The following is a 21,749-nucleotide window of genomic DNA, read 5'->3' on the forward strand; positions in this document are numbered from 1 at the left end:
GTCGTTTTGAGATTGTTCGACCGCTTTAGAAGATCTTTTTAGTATTCAGTATCAATTTTTGGTAAAAGGCATGGATAGGATAAAAAAAAGAGAACTGTGCAACTTTTGTTTATATTGTGTATATAAAGTTTTTAAGAAGTCTGTTTAAGCGGTTCCTGGAAGACAGGCTTGTATCTTCACCTCCTTGTGAGTTAAAGCTAATGACTTCTGGGGTTTTATTTATCTATTTGTCAAAGTGTGTCTAGCACTTTTTTAGTGGATATATTTTTTTCTAGCATGGTGATTGGTATTTTGTGCTGCTGGAGAATATCCTATCCAACATACAAATAGTAAATATTTTTTTCTTATTTATTTTTCCCCAAGATGAGAGAAAAATAAAGTTGGAGGATCATTTCTGTTAGATATATTATATCTTTTATCTTTTAGTTAGTTTGTTATTATTTCTCATTTGTATTTTGAGCTTAACCCATATTTCTTCTATTATAAATAGAGAACCCTATGTGTGTATTTTACATAAGGGAGATTAATCCAAATATAGTTTTTCACTATATTCAATATGGTATCAGAGCAGGTTCTCTGATCTTCTTCCGGGGTCTCTGCTGTCTGCCGGCGGCCGGCAGCCCCTAAAATTTCAGCCGGCAGCCCCTAAAATTTCAGTGGGCAGTCCATTCTCTTCTTAAATCTGTGCCACAGTCAGCACCAGTGCAGCCAGTCGCCTCTGCCGTCAACCATCGCCAGCCACTGTCCGCCGCCAACCTCTGTCCGCGGCCGGCCACCGTCGCCGCCGCTGCCGTCGCCGTCGCCATCGCCGGCCACCGTCACAGTTTCGACGGGTGACCTGCGGATCTGGACCGTCTCTTTGAGCGATGGCCAACCACGCCGGTTTCGAGAGCCACTTCTTAGTCACGCGCCGCCACGCAGCGCTTCTTTCCGGCCAGTCCGCCATCGTCGCCGCCGCCGAACGTCGTTTGCTCCGGCGAAGTCAAGGGTTAGGTGCGCCTTGAAAAGCGCAACCCAACCCTAGTGGTCCCGTCCTCCGAAGCCTCCGCACCAGCTGTCACACGCCGCTTCTTCTCGGCCAGTCTCGGCCGCGTGTTCTGCACGCACAGCCTTCCCGGTGTCGGAGTTTCACCGCGTCCCTGCAGATCGTCTCGCCGGAGCTTCTTGAGTGTGTTTTGGTTCCTGTTTCTCCGTTTTGTTGGCTTGGGCTCATACCTAGGGTTTTCTCCCTCACGTTTTTGGAACCCTAGGTCCCTTTTCTTCTCTAAGTTTAAAATGGCTTCTTCTACTGGAAATCTGTTTCACTGCTAAGGATGTTGATTCTAGCAGTGGGTGCTACGGAGAAAGATTTGGTTAGAGATGAAAAGTCTAGGTTTGAGAATGTGATCTTGAGCAAGATCGACTCAAAATTTGATGTCCAGGCGCCGTGCTGTCCAGGCACCCGCCGTTCGCCGCTGTTCAGGCGCCGTATGCTTCCAACCACTGTAGGCCCCATCACCTCGTCAGTTAGTGATGGCAGTCCCTGTAGTTTTGTCGCTTCCAGCCACTACAGGCCCCATCAGTTAGTGATGGCAATTTAGTCCCTACAGTTTTATAGCAGTCAACCGCTGCTGCAGTCGCTATCGCCTCAAACAGACGCAACTGCGTCAGTTCTTCTTGGGCTAGAGTTTAGCCCGATCTTCTTGTGATATACTGCTAAGTATCACCACTTGGGAGTTGTCCAGCAAAGAATTTTGGACCTCCAACATATCTTTGGATCTTTGATGCCTTTGTTTCAGCATTGTAGCTTAATATTTTGTTTTGTTTTAGTGGTCCAGCAACTGTGATATTCCACATTTCCGCCCTTCACACTGCAAGTCACATATATATGGGTGTAGTCCCTGCAGTTTTGTAGATTTCAGCTACTACTGATGATCCCGTCACCCAGCCATCATTGATGAGGATTTAGTGTAGTCCCTGCAGTTTTGTAGCTCTTAGCTTTTCGCTACCACTGTTGATCCCGTCACTCATCCATCATTGATTGGGAATAAGTCCTTGCAGTTTGTCATTGTCCACCACTGCTTTCCTTCATCCACTTTTGAAGTTGAAGTTTGACAAGCTCTTGTTAGTCCATCTATGTTTGCCTCGCACTCTTGAAGACAAATCATCTAGTTCAACACTGAGTTCATCTATTCCAAGCTTAGTTCATACAATTTGTATGCTCCAGCTTGAGGGGGAGTGTTAGATATATTATATCTTTTATCTTTTAGTTAGTTTGTTATTATTTCTCATTTGTATTTTGGGCTTAGCCCATATTTCTTCTATTATAAATAGAGAACCCTATGTGTGTATTTTACATAAGGGAGATTAATCCAAATATAGTTTTTCACTATATTCAACAATTTCCAATCTCAAACCAACCCCCACATAGATTCACGAGCAAAAAGATTCTACAAATTTGCACGCCAAATATAAGGCATGGTAACTCAAGTTTATAGTTACTTTACCTTGATGTAACAAGCTCACAAAAGGAAGGTAACAACACAAACAAATGGGGTCGATTGTTATGCTTCTCCTTGTCCTCTGCTAGACCACTTCTCAACAAGGGGTGTAAAGGGAGAACAGATGCTGCATCTGGATGAATTACAAGATGTGCCAGTTCTCGGAGAACATAAATAATTTCTTCAAGTCTTGCTTTTGGTAAAGGACAGTCACCTGCAGGGAAAAGAAAATATTTAAGTAGGAAAAAAGTGGTAGATGAAATGAAAATTCCATAGGATGTTTATTATCTATCATAAAAAGCACACCTAAGCCATTTTCATCTGCCAGAAACCTGCTCAAGATGTATTCACATCTTGTCATGAGCATCGTAATTGAGATTTTGCTGACTTCAGATCTTGTCATATTCCAATCGACTTCATTAGAATAACTAACAAAACATTATATAAATTGGTCAACATATGAAGATAATATATTTAGTAAAAACTAAAAAGCAAAGAGAAAGAAAAATAAGGAGTTGAGATCGAAGAAATTTTAGGAATCAAATAATGCCTTTATTCAGGTCTCTATTGCAATGATACAGCAGGAGTTAGCAATCAGGCACCCAAGTAATTCAAAATAGTTTTCTTCTGATGAGACTATAAATCATGATTTCATTAGAAAAGAATGTCCAGAGAAGGCAGGCAACTGTATACAAAAATGCATGATAAAGGTAGATTACTAGAAGCATCCATGACAAGTACACCATCTCACATTAAGACATAACTGACACCAAGTCAAAGATAATTTACACTCAGAATTTGGACATTATTTATAGAAAAATCTAATACGAATTGAATAAGTTTTCAAGGGATGGCACCTGCTCAAAGAAAACAACTTTTGTAAACAAGTCAAAGAAAATCTGCTGCAGTGAGGAGGCATAAGCTCTACAGTCTCAACAGGTAATGAGCATGTGCGGGATGCACATCGGTCCAATGTGGAGACCAGTCGCAGCAGAATCTAAGAACATGCACGTTGTCAGAACATATGAAAATCAACCAATTGTTTATCAAGAATATCTTAGAGTATCTAAGTTTATCTCTTAGGATTAGTTTTCCTATTTCATATTTCACAATTTTTCCTTATTTGATTAGGATTAAGAGCCTACTATTAGTATAAATTCAAAATCTCTTCTCATTTCCCTCCCATGATGAATAAAAGGAAAAAGTGAAATGTCCAACAGTGCTTAATCTGGAGTGCAAGAAAAGCTTAAAACAAGTCCAATTAGGTGACTTTTGCAGCAAAATAGGCACGCAACTTTATTTCGGGGAAAAATTATCAATAATCAAAATTAATTATTACTAAAAGAAGTCATGCATATGAAGGGATGAGCAGTCGTTAAATAATAGAGCTAGCTCTAATAAACAAAATATAAGAACTCTAAATATGTGGAAGATAATCCTTAACTTAGATGCTGATTTTATGTTAAATACCAAACTATTGCTATTGAGCTTCTTAATACCAAAGTATCTTCTATATTGGTGGAGAACTTACATCTGTAGGTGTATCAACTGGCAACTTAAGGACTGTGTCACCAAGAATATTTAAGATGGACATCTCAAGGGACTCATCAGCCTCTAGCACCACAGCTGAGAGGGAATTTGAAGGAAGAGCTCGTCCACAATATCCAATTAGGAATATTTCATAAACATCCGCAATCTCCTTCCATATTCTTGTTCTGACAGATTTACTAATACCTGAATCTGAACCTCCATTCGTTAAATTGGTGATGTAATCAACAAGAAGACGGTTGAACGCTTCGACAGCTAATCTCCAAAGTGCACAATCAGGACTGTCTCTTCTTGTTGTCATACATCTGAAAAGTTAACATAATATTATTGTAGCAGAATACTCGTAAGTATATAAAGAGGTGGATATCTTCAATCCATTAGGGTTGCATATGTTATTGCATAAAAAATGAGCTGATCAAATGGTGAAGAGTTTACATTGGTCAATGCCAAGAGTAAAGATTAGGAGGGGCATCCTCAAAAGTTGTTGGTGAGTGAACTGGAATGTACTTCCCTCTTGTCTTCTTCACTCGTAAAAAAAAAAAAATCTTTCATAATTTGATTTCAAATTATCAACTTTTACCCTTTTTTCAGTCCTTTCCTCCTCACTTTGACATCGGAAATAAAAGAGTGAGTAAATGAACCAAAAACATTTTTCACTTGGAATGCAAATTACAAAACTCTTGGACTTTGAGTTTAATATTGAATTCAATCTTATAAAGTCAGCTTGTAAGATGAGAGGTTTGTCCAAAACTTAGAAAGATTACATTGGTCATCATATCTCTAGTTGATATATTATCTGATCACATCCTCTCACAACATACAAATGTGGGCCCAACAACACTACCTTACCTAGGTATACACATTTGGAGCTTAGACAAATATAGGCAACCAATAACAAATCCAGATTAGACTATGACACCATTTTAGAATTTGAGCAATAAGTTAAGCTGAACCTAAGAAAACTAACTTATAAGTGAGGACTGTCCAACCTCACAGAGACAACATTTACCATGTTTCAAGTCAATGTGAGATATTAGCAATAACATTTTAACATATACTACTCGTAAATAGAATGATTATTTGAGAATTTGTTAAAGACTTCGTTACTGAATATTGTCAAATTTTCTGTTGCACTCTATGTATTAATTACTTTTACACAAGGATAACCATTTAACATATTTTATGACTTAATGAGTTTGTTGAAAGGAGTAGTGAAAAAACAGGTTACCAAGGGTGGTACCACTCTAATACCATGTTGAGAAGAGAGAAATTGAGAAAGAATATAATGAAATCCAAGTGTGTTGGGTACACACACGAATATTCTTATTTATAATGAAAAGAGATTCAATGGAAAAAGGAAAAAAAACAATATCTAATAATGGGAATTACCCTAACATATCATATTCTTTTACTTAATGTAATCAAATCATATTTCTAACTCTCTGTCGAGTTGGAGCATATGTATCATATTATACAAGCTTATTTCAAATTTCATCAATATAAGACACCCTTGAGAGACTTAGTAAACATGTTGGCCAGTTGGTTACCGAAGCTGGCAAAGTAAATAATGACAACAATAATATATATTTCCCTTACATGACTTTATCTCTGTCAAAGTTACAATCAATCTTCAACATAACCACACATCTTCCCGAAAAGAATGCAGGAGCCACTCCTCCACAAACAATAATTGAAAAATATCTTAATTATATCTCAATAATTTAGATTACCTTTTAGGATTAGTTTCCTCATTTAGTATATGTAATTATTAGAATATATTGTATTGCCACATTTCATTATTGTCATTTATTAGGAGTAGGTATTATATATTCTTGTTAGAGCTTGTACCTTTTTGGGAATGATAGAAAAATATTCAGAATCCACTCCTTATATTTTATAAAGTTAAAAAGGGAGAATTCTTACCCGTGAAAAGAACTTGAAGGGGCCCACAAGAGTAGCATTCATTTCAAGCATGCATTCAAAATCTTTTTTATCTTTTTTCTTTTCCCCAGTTTCCAATTTAAAAATTTTCAAAGTTCCCATTTTTGTAGCAATCATAACCTATAAAAGCTTGAGTCCACTCTCCAGGGAAACGGGTTCTCAGCATTTCCTGGCTACAGTGTACAAATATCTCTAACTAAATTATTTTTTTGAAGAAAATTTCAACACCCTTTTGTGAGTTATCCCATCCTACCCAATAACAGTGAGCAGAGAAAAAAAAAGATTAAGAGCAATTACTACCTTCCAAGACTTTGAATAATTTCAGGGTACATAATATGCTTTTGAATTGCAGGTGCTTGCAAGAATAGGTCTACCAGCACTGGAACTAGCCTTTCTGCAAATATGTAACTAGGAATGCCATTTGGTGCTGTTACTTCATTGTGTGATATTGGAGTAGCACCATTTGATGCATCATATTTAATCTGATAATCTGCAAACACAAGCATAAATTTCAAACTTAAAGGAAAAAACTCAAAACTAGCAGATACAACCTGATAGTTCCATAACTAAAATAAGGTCAGAACCTCTTGCTTGATCTATTTTACCATCCTCATTATGTAAATGAGAATCCTGCCTAGGAAGATACTGCAGAAACTCTCGAAGAAGAACAGACCACATAGAACAAAGGTGCTCTGTTGGACGTAACAGTGGCAAGATTTCCAGTATAGTCCGTAGCACTGGTGGGACATTCCCCTAGAAAAATGAAACATCACATTACGAAAGTTTCTACTAAAAAGGGAAATTATACCACAGTTAGAAGAAATCTATTATTATTTTCTAGAAAACTTTGTAAAGTTTTCAGAAATCCTTATATGGCCTAAAACAGTCTCCTAGGGCCACTTTTGGAAAATTTAGCAACAATGTTCAACGATTTGGCATGACTCTATTTGAGGCAGATCATTCAATTTTTTATTGTCACTCGAGTGTTGGATGTGTTTACTTGATAGTATATGTTGATGACATCGTTCTTATAGTAGTGACAACCATGACATCTCCTAAATGAAACAACATCTTTGTTACGATTTTCAGACTAAAGATCTTGGCTAACTCAGATATTTCTAGGGTATTAAGGTGGCACAATTCAACGATGGTATTATTATATCTCAAAAAAGTATGCGTTGGATATTTTGGAGGAAACTGGGTTGACAAATTCAAAATCTGTTGACACACCCATGGATCTTAATACTAAACTTCTACCAAATTAGGGATAGTCTATGTTAGATCACGAGCAATATAGAATACTAGTTGAAAAATTGAATTATCTCACCGTTAGTGTGGTAAGCCAATTTCTTAATTTCCCATGTGAAGATAATTGGAATACAATCATTTGTATATTAAAGTACATTAAAGGATGTCCTTCAAAAGGGTTGTTATATAGTCCTAATAACCATACAAGAGTTGTTTGTTATTCGGCTAATTGGGCAGGATCTCCTTCTGATAGAAGATCTACATCCGGATATTGTGTCTCCATTGGTGGTAACTTGATCTCTTGGAAAAGTAAGAAACAAAATGTTGTGACAATTTATAGTTATGGCCTTAGCCATTTGTGAGCTTGTTTGGCTTAGGCAATTGCTTAGAAAGTTACAATTTGGAGATGTCATATTTTGTTATTATTCTTTATTTGTATTTTGAACTTAGTTCAATTTCTTTTATTATAAATATAGTACCGTATGTGTATTTTCTACACAAGGAAGACTAATCCCATACAGTTTTTACTATATTCAATAAGTTAAAACTGCGTGTACCTTATTACTTGGTTCCAATGTACTTGCCCATCATTGGGCTCATGTCTTCTTTTGAAAAAAAAAATTTCTCCTTCCATTTCTTTCCCAAGTGAACCTTTATTTCATGTTTTACGAATTTTCGGTTGTGTACATTTTATTCATCATGTCTTCAGGGTTGGACAAACTTTTTGCAAGAGCTATTAAATATATTTTCTTGGATCTTCTTATCTTTAAAAGGGGTATCTTGGATATTCTTACCCATTCTCAACTTGCCAACAATAGATTGAAATGTAGCACAGGTTGGCCCTTTTGTCCATACATTTACAAGTGATTTTCAGAGGATACAAATGGTTACATATTGTCCCATTATCCAATTTCACCTTTATGAAGTGTTTGTCTTCTTCAACATGCTTAGTTCTGTCTTGTTGCATAGCATATGTTATTGCGTTTTATATAAATTAAGGAAGCGTAGACTTTTGATCTTGTTTGATATTTGTAGATATTGTTCATATTGTTTTTTAACAATATCTTCTATTTACCATATTTATGTTTGGTTGCCATATATATTTGTATCATTCTTCACTATAAATATATTACACTATGTGTGTTTTAGACACAAGGAAGATTAATCTTTATACCTAATTTTACTATTGGTCAATATCGGACATTAGACCGACAATATTTTTATTGTTGACTATGAGAGGTTTAAGAGACCTTGTGCAAGCTGTTGACATCATCAAATTAATGAACAACTCGTCATATAATACTTTTATGAGGGTCAAACATCTATGGACAGACAAATGATAGATCCCACAAAAACGACTTGTAAGGTAAGGTTTACACCCACATATATACTCTAAATTAGTCTTATCCCTAATCAATGTGAGATTTCCAACACAGCCAATGGAAAAGCTTTGGTGGATAAGACGCAAGGTGCATCCAGACAACTAATTGAGCATATAATGTCCAATAACCAACAGTTCAGCACTAGAAGCAACTCTGGGACTCTACTGAAAGGAGTCTATGAGATGGAAACCACATATGTTGCTGATCATAAGAAAATTGAAGGAAAGTTTGATGAGTTGGCAGCATGGTTAAACAGTTGACAGTATCTCAAAAAGCTGTTACTTTATGTGGAATTTGTACTTTAGTTGACCAACCCACTGATGTTTGTTCTATACTACAAGAGGCTGGGACAGACGCTGCTGAGTCCCCCTCAAGCATATTTGCTTGTCAAGTATTTCCCAGTTTTGTTGGAAAAACAAATGAAGGTAACAATAACAGTTCTAAGTTCCAACTTACAAATAAATAAGAAAAAACAATTAAGCAATATTAATAAAGTTAATAGAAAACGGACTCACAAATTCCATTTCAAAGTTATCATTAGTTAACATGGCTTGCTTCACGGCCAAATCTATGATTGATATCAATTGTGTGTATACAACATCATTGAACAATCCTTGAGCCTGTACATACAGCTCTCCTGATAGATGATCAAAATATAAAATAAAATAAGTCTTATATGAATCATACTATATAAAGCTACTGGACTATGGGCGTATGATAAAAAATAGAAACCTAATAGAATGACTTAATTCATAACCAACGTAGACAAAAACATTAAATCTTAATTAAATGAAAATCAATATATTACCAAGCCCATGCAAAATCTCCTGCGTCACCTTATCAGCAGCACTGCCATGGTAACTAGAAGGCTTTCTCAGAACAAGCTCGTAAACATCAATTACTGAAATAAGGTAAGGCATTGACATATTTCCCTAATTCACAAACTTCTGTTAGTATTTAAATGAGTATATTTCAACTACTTCAGCTTTATTGATTTTTATATTTGATAACTGGTTAAAAGTTTCTTTGCATAAACCTCTCCAGAAGCACTTATAGGAAAAGAAAATAAGAAAAGTGAAATAAACATCTCTATAAGCTAAAATCAGATTATGCGTAAGTTAAAAATTAACTTCTGGATAAGCTATGAAATAATTTGTACAGATTATCTTCCACATAAGCCAATTTTAGCTTTTGGAGAAATTCTTTTCATTTTTCCCAGTTATTTTCTACTCCTAGAAATGTATTTAGAGAAATATATTCAAACAGAGTCTAGAAGTAGACATAGCTAGAGTTAAAGATGGTTGACGATAAATTCAGCTACGTATTCCTCATCTACAAACAGAAGATCAGCTCTAATCCAAATCATTATCCCTACCTTAGATGAGTGGGAATTAACAGTTGTCTGCAAACAATTTATTGCTGCAAGTGCAACCTCTTTACTACCATTTAAAATGCTATTTTCAACATATTGAAGCAATGATTCCCAGCCTACATAAAACAAAAGTAAATCAGGACTGCTTGTAAATTAAACCAAATGAAAAATACCAGATACATCATCTTTGAATAGTGAACCCACCAGACCAAAAGTTACTTAAGCTTGTGAAAAAGGGGAAGAACATCCGTAGTATACGTGCTATTCCACCAAAAACAAGCACAAGAGTTTCATCCCACTGCTTCTGAGCTGTGTTACGACTGCAAAATTCATTTGAATGTACACATATATCAAGTGATTTTGGAAAGTGTTAGGTGATTAATGAAGGAGTTAATTACAGTGCACAATAGTTGAAGTTACTTAAACATAACAAAGGCATATATGTCAGTGTTATATTAACCATTTCAGAGATACTACTTCTCTTAATCTTTTCATTCTCCCTATACCCTGTGTTATTATACCTGTTTTACCTTCCTCTTAATTTCTATCCTGGTTTTGCGGATCAAAAAATCATATTCTAACTTGACTTTCTTGTGCTTTAACACATGGGCCATCATCATCCATTGATTTCATTGAAAGTTGTGGCCTGTCAAGATTGTTAAGTTGTTATTTATTGATTTCTATAATTTCTTTCTTGAGTTTGTTAGTTTATTGCTAATTGTTCTTAAAGTTCCTAAGAGTAGATAGAACTTGTCTTGGCTGAGTTTAAGTCTTCAATTTAATAGGTTTAGTTTACTGATTGTTGGAAGTCCCACATCGACTAAAAATAAGGTCAATTTAGAATAAATAAGTGAGTGCAAACCTCACCTTACAAGCCAATTTTGTGGGGTTGAGTTAGGTTTAAAATCTCCTTCTTGACATGTTATTAGATCCATGATTCTTCCTAGCAAGTTTTGTTATTCGTTAGGTCTATTGTTCCACCTGCTATCGAGCCACTATCGGACCACTAATTAATGTCTAGTTCCATGCTCGATATGTATATACGTTAGCGTGAGGAGAGTGTACTGGAAATCCCACACCAACTAGAGATAAGGCCAATTTAGAATATATATATATATATATATATATATATATATATATATAAGTGGGTGCAAACCTCACCTTATAAGCCAGTATTTTGAGACTGAGTTAGGCTAAAGTCCACTTCTTAACACTGACTTTATTCAAAAGAAGCATACAGCTTATGTTAGGTCAACCTTAAGGAAGAATGTCGCCAAATATAGGAAAATTTAGATAAGAGTTGTTGGATTATGAAAATAGAAAGTCTTTCATGTACCCATATTACGGGTTCAGGTGCCATAATTTATTCATATAATGAAATTATCATTCGTATAATTTATTTCTTATCAATTTCATTATGGAAAACAAGAAATGTAGTACAATGTGTAAGTACAAGATCACGACTCCAGAGATCAGCTTTATGCTCACTGTTCCAGACTATTTTCAGAGAGGTCTAGTCTACCCTTACTTTTTTCTCCACCGTTCATTCTCCCCATCTTCTCCCACGAGTATGTCACTTAGGCTAGAAGATGAGTAATAGAGTCAATTGCGAATACCTGTGATGTATGAGCATGTGAACTGCTTTTCCTCCTCGAGTACCAAGCTCTTTCCCTTGCCATTCATCTTTTGAAGAGGTAGCAGCCTACTTATCAAAAATCATAATCAAAGTACATCAGCTTACAATGAAAATAAGTCTTCATTTCAACTTCCGATAGTTTCAGCTTTACCATATGAGAAGCACGGTCCAATGTAGGAAATACATAATTCCAAAGACAATCTTCCCACAAGCTCTTTGAAAGCTTTTGTCCATGAGTTCCTAAAGTTTGGAACAGTGTCCTGACAGAAGAATTCCTCACCTAAAAAACAAAATTTTCAGTTCCAGGAAGCTTTAACATCCAGCAGCAATAGTAGACAGCAATTTTATTTAGGAGTTAACAAGTTTTGTTTTATTGTCCAAATTTCTCTAATTGTTATAGTATTAGTATAGAGCAATGGAGTCTTGAAGGTCTATTTAAATGGTTGTATGCTGTAACACTATTTAGGGATTATGTAATGATTAATGATCTCTTCTTGGTAAGCAGCAAAACCCAGTTATGAAGTACAAGAGACAATAGGAATAATCCCTAGGTTTCTTCTATTTTATTGTGATTTCTTTAATTTTCTATGCAACACTAGCATTTTTTGTGGGAGACAGCTTCGAAAATTCAACTATAGTTGTTACTTTCCTTAAGATAAACCCATCAAAATTAGAATTAATCACTCAGAATATTCACAGCCCCGAATATGATACTCAGGTTGTCTGCAAATCTCCCTTATGCACCCTCTAAACCTTAAATTCTTGTTTCCCACCCTCTTACTTCCTGTCAAAGAACTCTGTTAACCTTTCTATAAATGCATGGGATAAAAAAATTATAAATATTGATGATACTTCTGATGATTCATGGTCGTGGCAACAAATGCAACATCTAACAATAACAGCATTCTAATCACCTGAGATGAAAAAAAAATAGAAACAACAATTGAGATGTTCCAAACTTTCAATAAAAAAGTAAAATTCTATAGCTTTATCATCCTGGGAAAAATGTAAGTCAACATTTATGCAATTACATTGAGTCTCCTCACTTCTCACAAATGATTCTGAGAAATGTTGCCTGTTCCCTTTCATACAAAGAAGAGAAACATCCCCAGTACCTAGCCCTCGAAGAAGCATGCTTCTATACAAGAAAAGATAACATTAGGATTTAGATGTAACCATTCATGTGCTTTCACTCAATAGCTTAGGTTTTTGGGTAGTTAATTGTTAGACTTGAGATAGAAATAATTCTTGAGGGCTTGATTGATCCCTCTCACAATCTTCTATTCATAAGAATAAATTGATACACAAGTACATGATAAATAGGGTAACCCTAGACACAATATAATCATGAAAAGGTAACCTAGACACAATATAATCATGATAGGGTAACCCTAGACATAATATAATCATGATAAATAGGGTAAATATTCTAACACTCCCCCCTCAAGCTGGAGCATACAAATTGTATGTGCCATGCTTGGAATAAATAAACTCAGTCCAACAAAATCAACTTGTCTAAAATGTCGAGGCAATAGACGTGGTAACTCTGGCTTCGAAGAAGATGTACATATGCTTCAGACCGTCAAGAGAGAATGTCTATAAACCAAATTGGACTCACAAACCAGCATAACCAAAGAGACTCCTCATAAGCTTATGGAGAATAATATTGGACAACCACGAAACTTCATCTAGCACCATGAACCTTCAAGTAGGATGACTTTGACAAGTTGATTTCCATCAAAAGTGAATGATGAGTGGTAGACAACGATAAACTGCAGAGACTGGATTGCCATCGAGTAAGGATGGGGCCTGCATGGCTAAAAGTGACAAAAATGCAGGGACTGTCATCACTGACTGATGAGGCTTGTAGTGGCCGGAAGCGACAAAACTACAGGGAGTGCCATCTTTGACTAATTGGGGCCTGCAGTGGCTGAAAGCAGGGACTGTCATCTCTGACTAGTTGGGGCCTCTAACTAGTGGCTGGAAACATATTCCCCTCACTGCAGGGACTAAATTGTCATTACTGACTGATGGGGCCTGCAGGGACTAAATTGTCATCACTGACTGATGGAGCCTGCAGGGACTAAATTGCCATCACTGACTGATGGAGCCTGCAGTGGCTGGAAACATACTCCCTCTCACTGCAGGGACTAAATTGCCATTACTGACTGATGGGACCTGCAGGGACTAAATTGCCATCACTGACTGATGGAGCCTGCAGGGACTAAATTGTCATCACTAACTAACGAGATGATGGCTGGAAGCGACAAAACTGCAGGGACTGCCATCACTGACTGATGGGGCATTGAGTGGCTGGAAACATATTGCAATGGCTGAAAACATACTCCCCCTCACGACAAACTACAGAAATGACAATGCACAAATCATGAAGGTGGACGATCATAATGGTCTCCTTTATTCATTAAAGGATCCAAAAACAGATCTGACAAGGGACTGGTAATATTGTTTGACTAAGATTCTGAATCTTGCCAGAAATAGACTCCCCTCATACCATGAGGAACCTCAAATTTATGACTTTGGTGTTGAAATTCCTTGGTGTTAACCAGCTAATAGCAACACTGACTCTCCTTGGAGACTTGTAAATAAATGACACAAGCCATCAAGAATCATAGCTGCTACAATATGCAAAGCTAAACACACATTATGAAAGAGGCTAAGGAACAATGCTGAAACAAAGATTTTTTTTTTTCTTTTGGTCCGGCGAGACGAACAGTAGTGGCACGATATGATTCTGACATTGGGAAGGTGACTTGTGACAAACACGTGCCGGAAGCTAATCGGAGAGAAGTCGTTTGTGACGGTGCGTGTGGAGGAGAATGAGGCAACGACCACCAAGGATGGGTCACGCTTCTTGAGGCGACAAAACCCCTAACTTTGCCGGAGAAAACGTGACGGCGGCGGGGGACGTCAGACAGATGTGGCGCACGTGGCGGCGCCGGGATGAGAACTAGCCCTCGACACCGGCGGGATTGGTTGTCGATCAAGGAGGCGATCCAGATCCACTTGGTCATCGAACTACATACTGAGGCAGCGGATGGTGGCAGACTACGGTGGGAAACAGCTAAAAAAAAGGCATTGGAAATATCTGAGATTATTAGGAGAGTGAGACTACTCATCGAGGTATTTCAGAAAAGATGAAATTTTTAAGGCCGCCGGTGGCGGCGTTGGCCACCGGCGACAACAAAGACAGAGTAGGAAGAGACTCAGACAACCTGCTCTGATACCAACTTGAGATTGAAAAAAAATAATTCTTGAGGGCTTGATTGATCCCTCTCACAATCTTCTATTTATAAGAATAAATTGATACACAAGTACATGATAAATAGGGTTACCCTAGACACAATATAATCATGATAGGGTAACCCTAGACATAATATAATCATGATAAATGGGATAAATATTCTAACAGGTAGGAACCTGGGTAAGAATCCTAATTATCTTCCTTACTCTCACACTTCAGTACTCTAACAGCAAGCAATTGTAAAAGAAATGACTTGTAATTCACATCAAAGAATCAAGAATACAATTGGGAAACCAGGAGCTTAACCTCCTTCACCAAGTCTAAACTGGTCTGCAACTCAAGAGTAAAAACTGCCTAACGGAAAACAATAACAAAGGTCCTTTTATAGAGACCTTTTTCCCGCCCCCACTTAACTGTTTACCGTTAAGTACTCTTCCTCACCTTTCCCCTCTCATAAACCCTCCATGTCCTAACATTAATTCAGGACAAAGTATTAGATCCTTGTTGCATATTGTTCTAAATAAAAGTTAAATTTCAGCATAAGGTAAGGCAGGCATGTATATTGTCCTTGCATAAAACCTGTCACACAAGTTCCTCTAACAAATTAAACTTCTAGGATAGTGCGACCATAATAGGTGACTTCAAAGAAACATCCACCAGGTCAGACTCAGCATATAAGAAAAAAAATCATCAAAAAAACCAAAGGGGGAAAAGGACATCTTCAGTCTGTCCTACTTAAAAATTGCTTATGACAGCCCTTCAACCAATGTTCTCATTAATACTACTTATATCAACTTACAACAAGGAAGCAATTGGCTTTATAATGGAAGTTTTGAAGTGTATCAAAAACTAAAATAGAGATACCAAGATTATAAATAAAGGGGCCAGCAAAAAAAAGAGAGAGATTCATATGCACACAAGTGGTACTCTAAATGAAAATTAACTGCTAAAAGAAGTAAACATAATAAAGTTTCTGAAAAATGTAACTCGTGTTTTTATTTCTTGTATTTCTCGATCTAATAGAATCAGATTATATACACCGTTGAAGCTTGCAATGCAAGATAGCCTAACTAATCAGCTAACATTAAACCAGTTGGCTAATAAACTGAGCTAACTGGATGCTTAACAGAATTTATACCTAACTTCCTGATCTAGCAGACAAACAGAAAATAAAACTTGATGATGTGGCAGAGACCACTCAGTTTAGAAAAAAGAGCTTTTACTCTTTTTCTCTGTTACTCTGTTAATAGCTAGATAGAAAATTGGCGATAGGGATATCCATCTTAGCACATAAGATGTGTTTCATGAGGTCGTTTGGGTAGAAAAAAAAAGTAGAAAATTTAAAGTGAAACAAGATTAGAAATTTATAAATTGTACCTCTGGTCTCTCATCTGCCCCAAGGTTTTGAAGTAAGGAGAAAACAGAGAATAGAAGCTTCTCAAAATCAACACCATCTATAGAAGAAGCCTTGTCTCTCGCAATATTAGAAATATGTGTTCCATCCTCTGTCTTTTCATTGCCTATCTGCTTCACTATGGAATTAACACCTGAAATAGAAGAGTTGGTATAATTTCAGAACATCTAAAAGTTAAAAACAGAAGGCTTGAAAACAAAATACGAACCTGTTTCCTTTCCTTCAATAGGTCCATTGACAAGACCCTTTGCAATGAAATCAGTCATAGTCCACAGAAGTCCCACTGCTGTCAAGCTTATGTTCAACTCGGTCTTCTGAGCACTGTATGCTCCAGTCACATCAACACACCTGTAATATATGTTTAACACATATTAAACGACAGAAGGAACCAGACTGGGAGCAAATATATGTGAATTTTTGTGTACAAGTGTATGCATCCTAGTATGTGAACATTGATGCTACTCAAATTTGAGCTAGGCTTAATTCCACACACATTCCTCATACCCAGGATTTAACATCCGTATGGTGCAGGTTTCCACTACAAAAATCATGGGGCCAATATCTATGATAAGCTAGGATACTGTCTTAAATTTGGCCTAGGCCTAACTCAATTCCAAATTCAAAGATGAGGATTGCTCAAAGCCTTTATAAGCACTCATTTAGTCATGTTTATTGTCATCGTGAGATCTCGACAACAACATTCAATAAGTAACACCAAATCTAATTTTTTCCACGGATTGCAGCCAGCTATAAAATCCAAAAATAAAGAAAATAAAAGAAATCATATATACACATGCATGCAGTATGCATATAGGTAAATTGGAACAAGGGGATCTCACACTTGAAGGCAGTCTGTAGGTAAGGTGGACAGTCCATCGTTCATTATCACTCTTAGGTTCTAGAAAGAAACAAAATCAGGAAAATTAGTACATATGATAATGTTACAGAGAAAGAATAACACTAAAACCTTTCTTAAAAAGAGAGTATATGATCACTAGATCAAATGTGAAGCTGTAGCATGTCTTACAGAAAACTTAAAATAAGCATGAAGCATATAAAAGATGAGATTCAAAACTATAATTAAATCAACATGATTGTTGTGGAATAAATTCATAATAATTGATATTGGAAATCATTACTGCATTTTGTAGATTAAAACGTAACAAGAACTGAAACATATCAAACACTTAGAAGGCATACATTGATCAAATGGCAGATTAGATTCATGATTTGAAGGCTCCATATATAGGATATGAATATTAAATCCATGCCTTGAAAATGCCATATATAACAAAAATATCATGATAATGATGTCAGTGTCCACAATTTTTATGTAATAGTTCCAAAAAGTAAAGATGAACCAAAAGTGCATAGAAGTTTGGTGCAAAGGAGATACAGGGGAAAAAGGCTCAAAGTCTCCAAAAGAAAATAACAATATGCTTGTCTGCTAATATTTGTAAATAAATACACAGGAAGAAATCCATCAAAGACACAAATCAAGGAAGAACTTATATGATGATATTTTTTGTTTTAGATGTAGAATTCATAACCCCTTTTTAGTAATTTAAATAAATTCAACTTGCCTGAGTTATGTGTAGTCATAGATTAAAAATTAAAAACTAAATGTAGTACATCCATTATTTTCAAAATGCCAACAAACTGTGCCTCATACTGGAATCTTATATGATGTGCTGCAGATGAATGACACATATTGGGTTGCCATCCAAGAGGGATATAAATATGTGCTGTCATGTTTTTGCTTGTCTATTTTTATCAAAAAGTGAAAGAGGAAAATAAATGGAAGGTATAAAATTTTTAATCTAAACACTATTAGAATAATTCCTTAAAAAATGAAAACTAAATAGAAAAAAATTATAAATAAAATGCTCACAAGTTTAGAGAGAAAATTTGGAGGCAAAATGCAAGACTAAATGGAACTAGAGAGCCTAGACAGACAAGCAGTATAGCCAACACTTAGTTATGTCTTGTCACTATTTAATAATGTGTACTTTCCAGAATCATGATCAGAAGTAACAAGAGAAGTACTAATAGTCAACTCAATATACCAATAGCCCCGTTGAGCAATAAATGCTGCAAACTAAATCAGTATACCTGGAAGCCAAGAGTAACAAGATCCTTCTCCACAACATCTGCTACATACCTTACATTAACACAGTGGTACATTGATTAAGCAGAGGATTACCAATAGAGAGGTACATTAAGGCAGAAGAAGGCCAACCTCAACATTTCAAGTATATTAGGCCAGCTGTAATGAAGTTTCTCTCCATACCTCTGAAAGAATTTGTATAAATTAGTATCATGTAAACAAACATTGAGAAAATAACAATAAAACTTGACCAACTAGCAATAGTGTTACCTCCAAGACATGCAAAAGAATTTTCAAAGATCCAACACGAACATCTACACTTTGCGTAGAAAAATAAAGAACCTTTAGGGGAGATATGACTGAACATTCAAGAGACCTCAACTTGTCCACATTGACTTCCATCTGCATATGGTGGACACACATTAAGTCATCTTTTAATAAATTATGGGTCACTGGCAATAAAAATGGTAGAAGGTCTAACTTCCTGTGATGTTTCAAGAGACTTAGATTGTTTGTAGTCTTGGAACCTATCCGAACCCAAGACAGCAGATATAGATTGATCAAGTGCATCAAGTGCCATGTTTTTCAAATGTGGATTAGAATTATCAGCTAGCTGAAAGAGCATATCAAAATATCAAGTGAGATGAAAATGAAACTACCATTGCCACACCAAAGAAACAGTGAGAAAAAGAGACCTCAAGAAAGTGAGAAGTTACTTGATCCCAAAATGGTTCAACTCCTGTGGATAAAAAGGACAATATAAAATTAAAATACCTTCACTTGACAACAAAATAAAAAATGAATATTCACAAAATCCAAAATTAGTGAATAGAACTTAAATATCACAACTCAAGTATCTACTTAGGAAAAATACAACATAGAATGAACAATTGAATAACATCTAGCATACAAGAATTACTATCATGTTTAGAGTTATGGTTTACATACTGTGAACATTATTCACAAGGATGGATATCATTCTTTCCACTGAAAAGCTGATGCTTCCAATTTTTTGACTAGTTGTTGGTCCCGAACTGCTTGAAGTACCTGACATGCACTGATGTGAAAGTTGACACAATGCACTGAGGAGAGACTTCACAGCAGATATATGCATCAGAGCAGAGCTCTCAAAGAGCTTTCAAACAGAAAATAATAACAGGTTAGATCAACTGGCTTATACATTCCTAACAAAAAAATTAGAAAGAAAAAAAATAAACACTTTAGGCACTAATAAAAACAAAAAATATACAGAATGAAAGAGAATCAAAGCTTAGATAGCAATAAAATCAAGCTTGCATTCTCATCATTGGACATGGAAAAGAATTTCCAAGATAAAAGATTTATAAAAAAGAAAATATATTTTGGAAAGGATTGTCATTAAGACAATTATAGTGATGTCCAAGCTCATCCTAAATTGAGTGTAGCAGCTGAAAGTCATCTTCTGTGTTGACTTCCAAAAAGATAAAATAGGTTTATTCACCTGAGAGTTCAAAGACGAGAGTATATTGAAGTCACTGTATTGTGTAGACAACTCTCTTGAGAACTTTACAGGGGTGGAGACCTCCTGCAGAATTAATGGTCATGTACTTTGTAAATTTCACATAAGACTCACCCAAAAGAAATTTCCAACAAAACTATGAAGCATATCAAATTTAATTTTATAATCATTTTGGAAAAAAAAAAGTCATACTAGAAATAAGAATAGAGTACCACAAGAAAAGAATCCTCATTGCAGATGCACAAAAAGGAAACGGAAAAATCAAACAAACAAGACAGACAATAAAGCTTTGTAATCACTTACGTATTATTTGCTAAACAACCCATTACAGAGACCGTTAACCAAGCACTAGAGAAGCAAAAGGGAAAATCACGTCCTAAAAAGAGTTATTACTTGTTAGAAGAAAAGCTTCTTCGACACTCGACATAATAGATTAAACAACATATTAATATAGAGCTATCCCGTCATCTGTTGAACAAAACCCCTGAAGTTGAGTTTTGTTGCCTATAGCTCTCCCAATTTGCAGAAAATCATCAGAATAAGGTTTTAATGAGATCTTGGAGGGAGTTCCAGAAGGAGCAATTTACTGTACTTTTAAAGAGGGTTGGAATGTGAAGAAAGGATTTCTGTGAATGTTCACCAGAGCTATCAAGAATTCACACTCTATTGAAGTAAAAACCAAATGAAAAGGATCCTAGTGTTTGTGGTGCCTCCTCTAGAAGTAGAAGCAAGATTTCAAAAGTGATTCACTATTGGGTATTGTCATCACACAAACTCCTTAGGAAGTAGAGATTTCAGTGAAGATGGAGAAATCCCTAATCCAAGAGCAAGAAAGGATAAGATACCCTCCAAAACAAAGAACACGAAATGCAAAAAGAAACATCAAAAGCCATATTGGTAAGCAACTGAATGGAAGAAAATATAACTAATATTTGTGCACCAAAGAAAGGAAAAAACAACACCCACTTGTGCTCATTGCAAAAATTTAGATTCAATAACGGTAGCCAGTAAAGAGAAGTGAAAATCAAACTCCTAATAACCACTTGAGTAAAATAAAAAAAACTCAAGAACCAATTAATACATAAAAAGCTTAACCTTTTTGGAGGAGGGCCCAAAATGATTTTGACTTGTATCCCAAACTTAACCTAATTCACGATTTCTGTACATACATTGCAAGAAATTTATCACTAAATAATAGAAGAAAACAGAAATAATTACCTGAGTAGAGGCATGTGGAGAATGAATTGCCCGATCTAAAGCTGCCAGAGTTTCTAACACCTACAGCATGATGACCATTCACTCAGATTGGGGTAGGAATGTACATAAAAGAAAACAGCAGAAAAATAACATACCAAGACCCAGGATGGGCCCAGAACATTATGCAGCCGATGAGCAATGTTGAAAAGAGTTCTCAAGGCCTAGTTCATGTGACCAGTGTGGATGAAATATTAGTGGTAATGACAATCAAAAATACAAACTAAGAAAATGAACAGTTAAAAAACCAAACTAAAGACAAATGGGGAAAAGTACAAATTGTTATTCAAAGAACCAGAAGGACCACCTGCACATTCTTAGGAGTAAGCACAACATTATCGCTCTGATCAAGTGATAGTTCTGACCGTTTTGATACAGGAGACGGCAAAGCACTGCTAAAATCTCAAATTTAAGCTAAAATCTCAGTACTGTAAGCTTGAATTAAAGCACCAAAATAAAAGAAACAAAAACTACTAATAACAGATTTAAAACATTTACCTCTTTCTTTCTGTTTCAACAGGAAAATTGATTGTAAATTTGCAAAGGGATGCAAGAAAGGAGTTTAAAGGTTCTACAGCTCGCAGAATACCACAAGCCTGCGAAAGTT

General features: G+C 35.9%; 1 protein-coding gene across 1 annotated transcript in view; it reads right to left on the minus strand.

Annotated features, from left to right (window-relative positions):
- LOC124838341 (ARM repeat superfamily protein) overlaps nucleotides 1–21,749 on the minus strand; it is a 38,886-nt gene that overhangs the window by 933 nt on the left and 16,204 nt on the right. The window contains exons 18-43 of the mRNA XM_088097718.1: nucleotides 21,641–21,738; nucleotides 21,450–21,537; nucleotides 21,241–21,306; nucleotides 21,107–21,166; nucleotides 19,871–19,954; nucleotides 19,339–19,525; nucleotides 19,086–19,129; nucleotides 18,872–19,003; nucleotides 18,661–18,792; nucleotides 18,523–18,575; nucleotides 18,396–18,444; nucleotides 17,123–17,181; nucleotides 16,492–16,631; nucleotides 16,247–16,416; nucleotides 11,759–11,887; nucleotides 11,588–11,673; nucleotides 10,176–10,291; nucleotides 9,975–10,087; nucleotides 9,408–9,531; nucleotides 9,115–9,236; nucleotides 6,554–6,722; nucleotides 6,270–6,459; nucleotides 4,012–4,333; nucleotides 3,338–3,477; nucleotides 2,787–2,908; nucleotides 2,487–2,694 (exon numbers count right to left, since the gene is read on the minus strand). Coding sequence (XP_087953844.1) covers nucleotides 2,487–2,694; nucleotides 2,787–2,908; nucleotides 3,338–3,477; nucleotides 4,012–4,333; nucleotides 6,270–6,459; nucleotides 6,554–6,722; nucleotides 9,115–9,236; nucleotides 9,408–9,531; nucleotides 9,975–10,087; nucleotides 10,176–10,291; nucleotides 11,588–11,673; nucleotides 11,759–11,887; nucleotides 16,247–16,416; nucleotides 16,492–16,631; nucleotides 17,123–17,181; nucleotides 18,396–18,444; nucleotides 18,523–18,575; nucleotides 18,661–18,792; nucleotides 18,872–19,003; nucleotides 19,086–19,129; nucleotides 19,339–19,525; nucleotides 19,871–19,954; nucleotides 21,107–21,166; nucleotides 21,241–21,306; nucleotides 21,450–21,537; nucleotides 21,641–21,738 — 3,203 coding nt within the window. The remainder of the gene's footprint in view (nucleotides 1–2,486; nucleotides 2,695–2,786; nucleotides 2,909–3,337; nucleotides 3,478–4,011; nucleotides 4,334–6,269; nucleotides 6,460–6,553; nucleotides 6,723–9,114; nucleotides 9,237–9,407; nucleotides 9,532–9,974; nucleotides 10,088–10,175; nucleotides 10,292–11,587; nucleotides 11,674–11,758; nucleotides 11,888–16,246; nucleotides 16,417–16,491; nucleotides 16,632–17,122; nucleotides 17,182–18,395; nucleotides 18,445–18,522; nucleotides 18,576–18,660; nucleotides 18,793–18,871; nucleotides 19,004–19,085; nucleotides 19,130–19,338; nucleotides 19,526–19,870; nucleotides 19,955–21,106; nucleotides 21,167–21,240; nucleotides 21,307–21,449; nucleotides 21,538–21,640; nucleotides 21,739–21,749) is intronic.

This window comes from Vigna umbellata, chromosome 8 (genome assembly GCF_029865625.1).
Source record: "Vigna umbellata cultivar VRB3 chromosome 8, Vumbellata_1.0, whole genome shotgun sequence".
NCBI lineage: Eukaryota > Viridiplantae > Streptophyta > Magnoliopsida > Fabales > Fabaceae > Vigna > Vigna umbellata.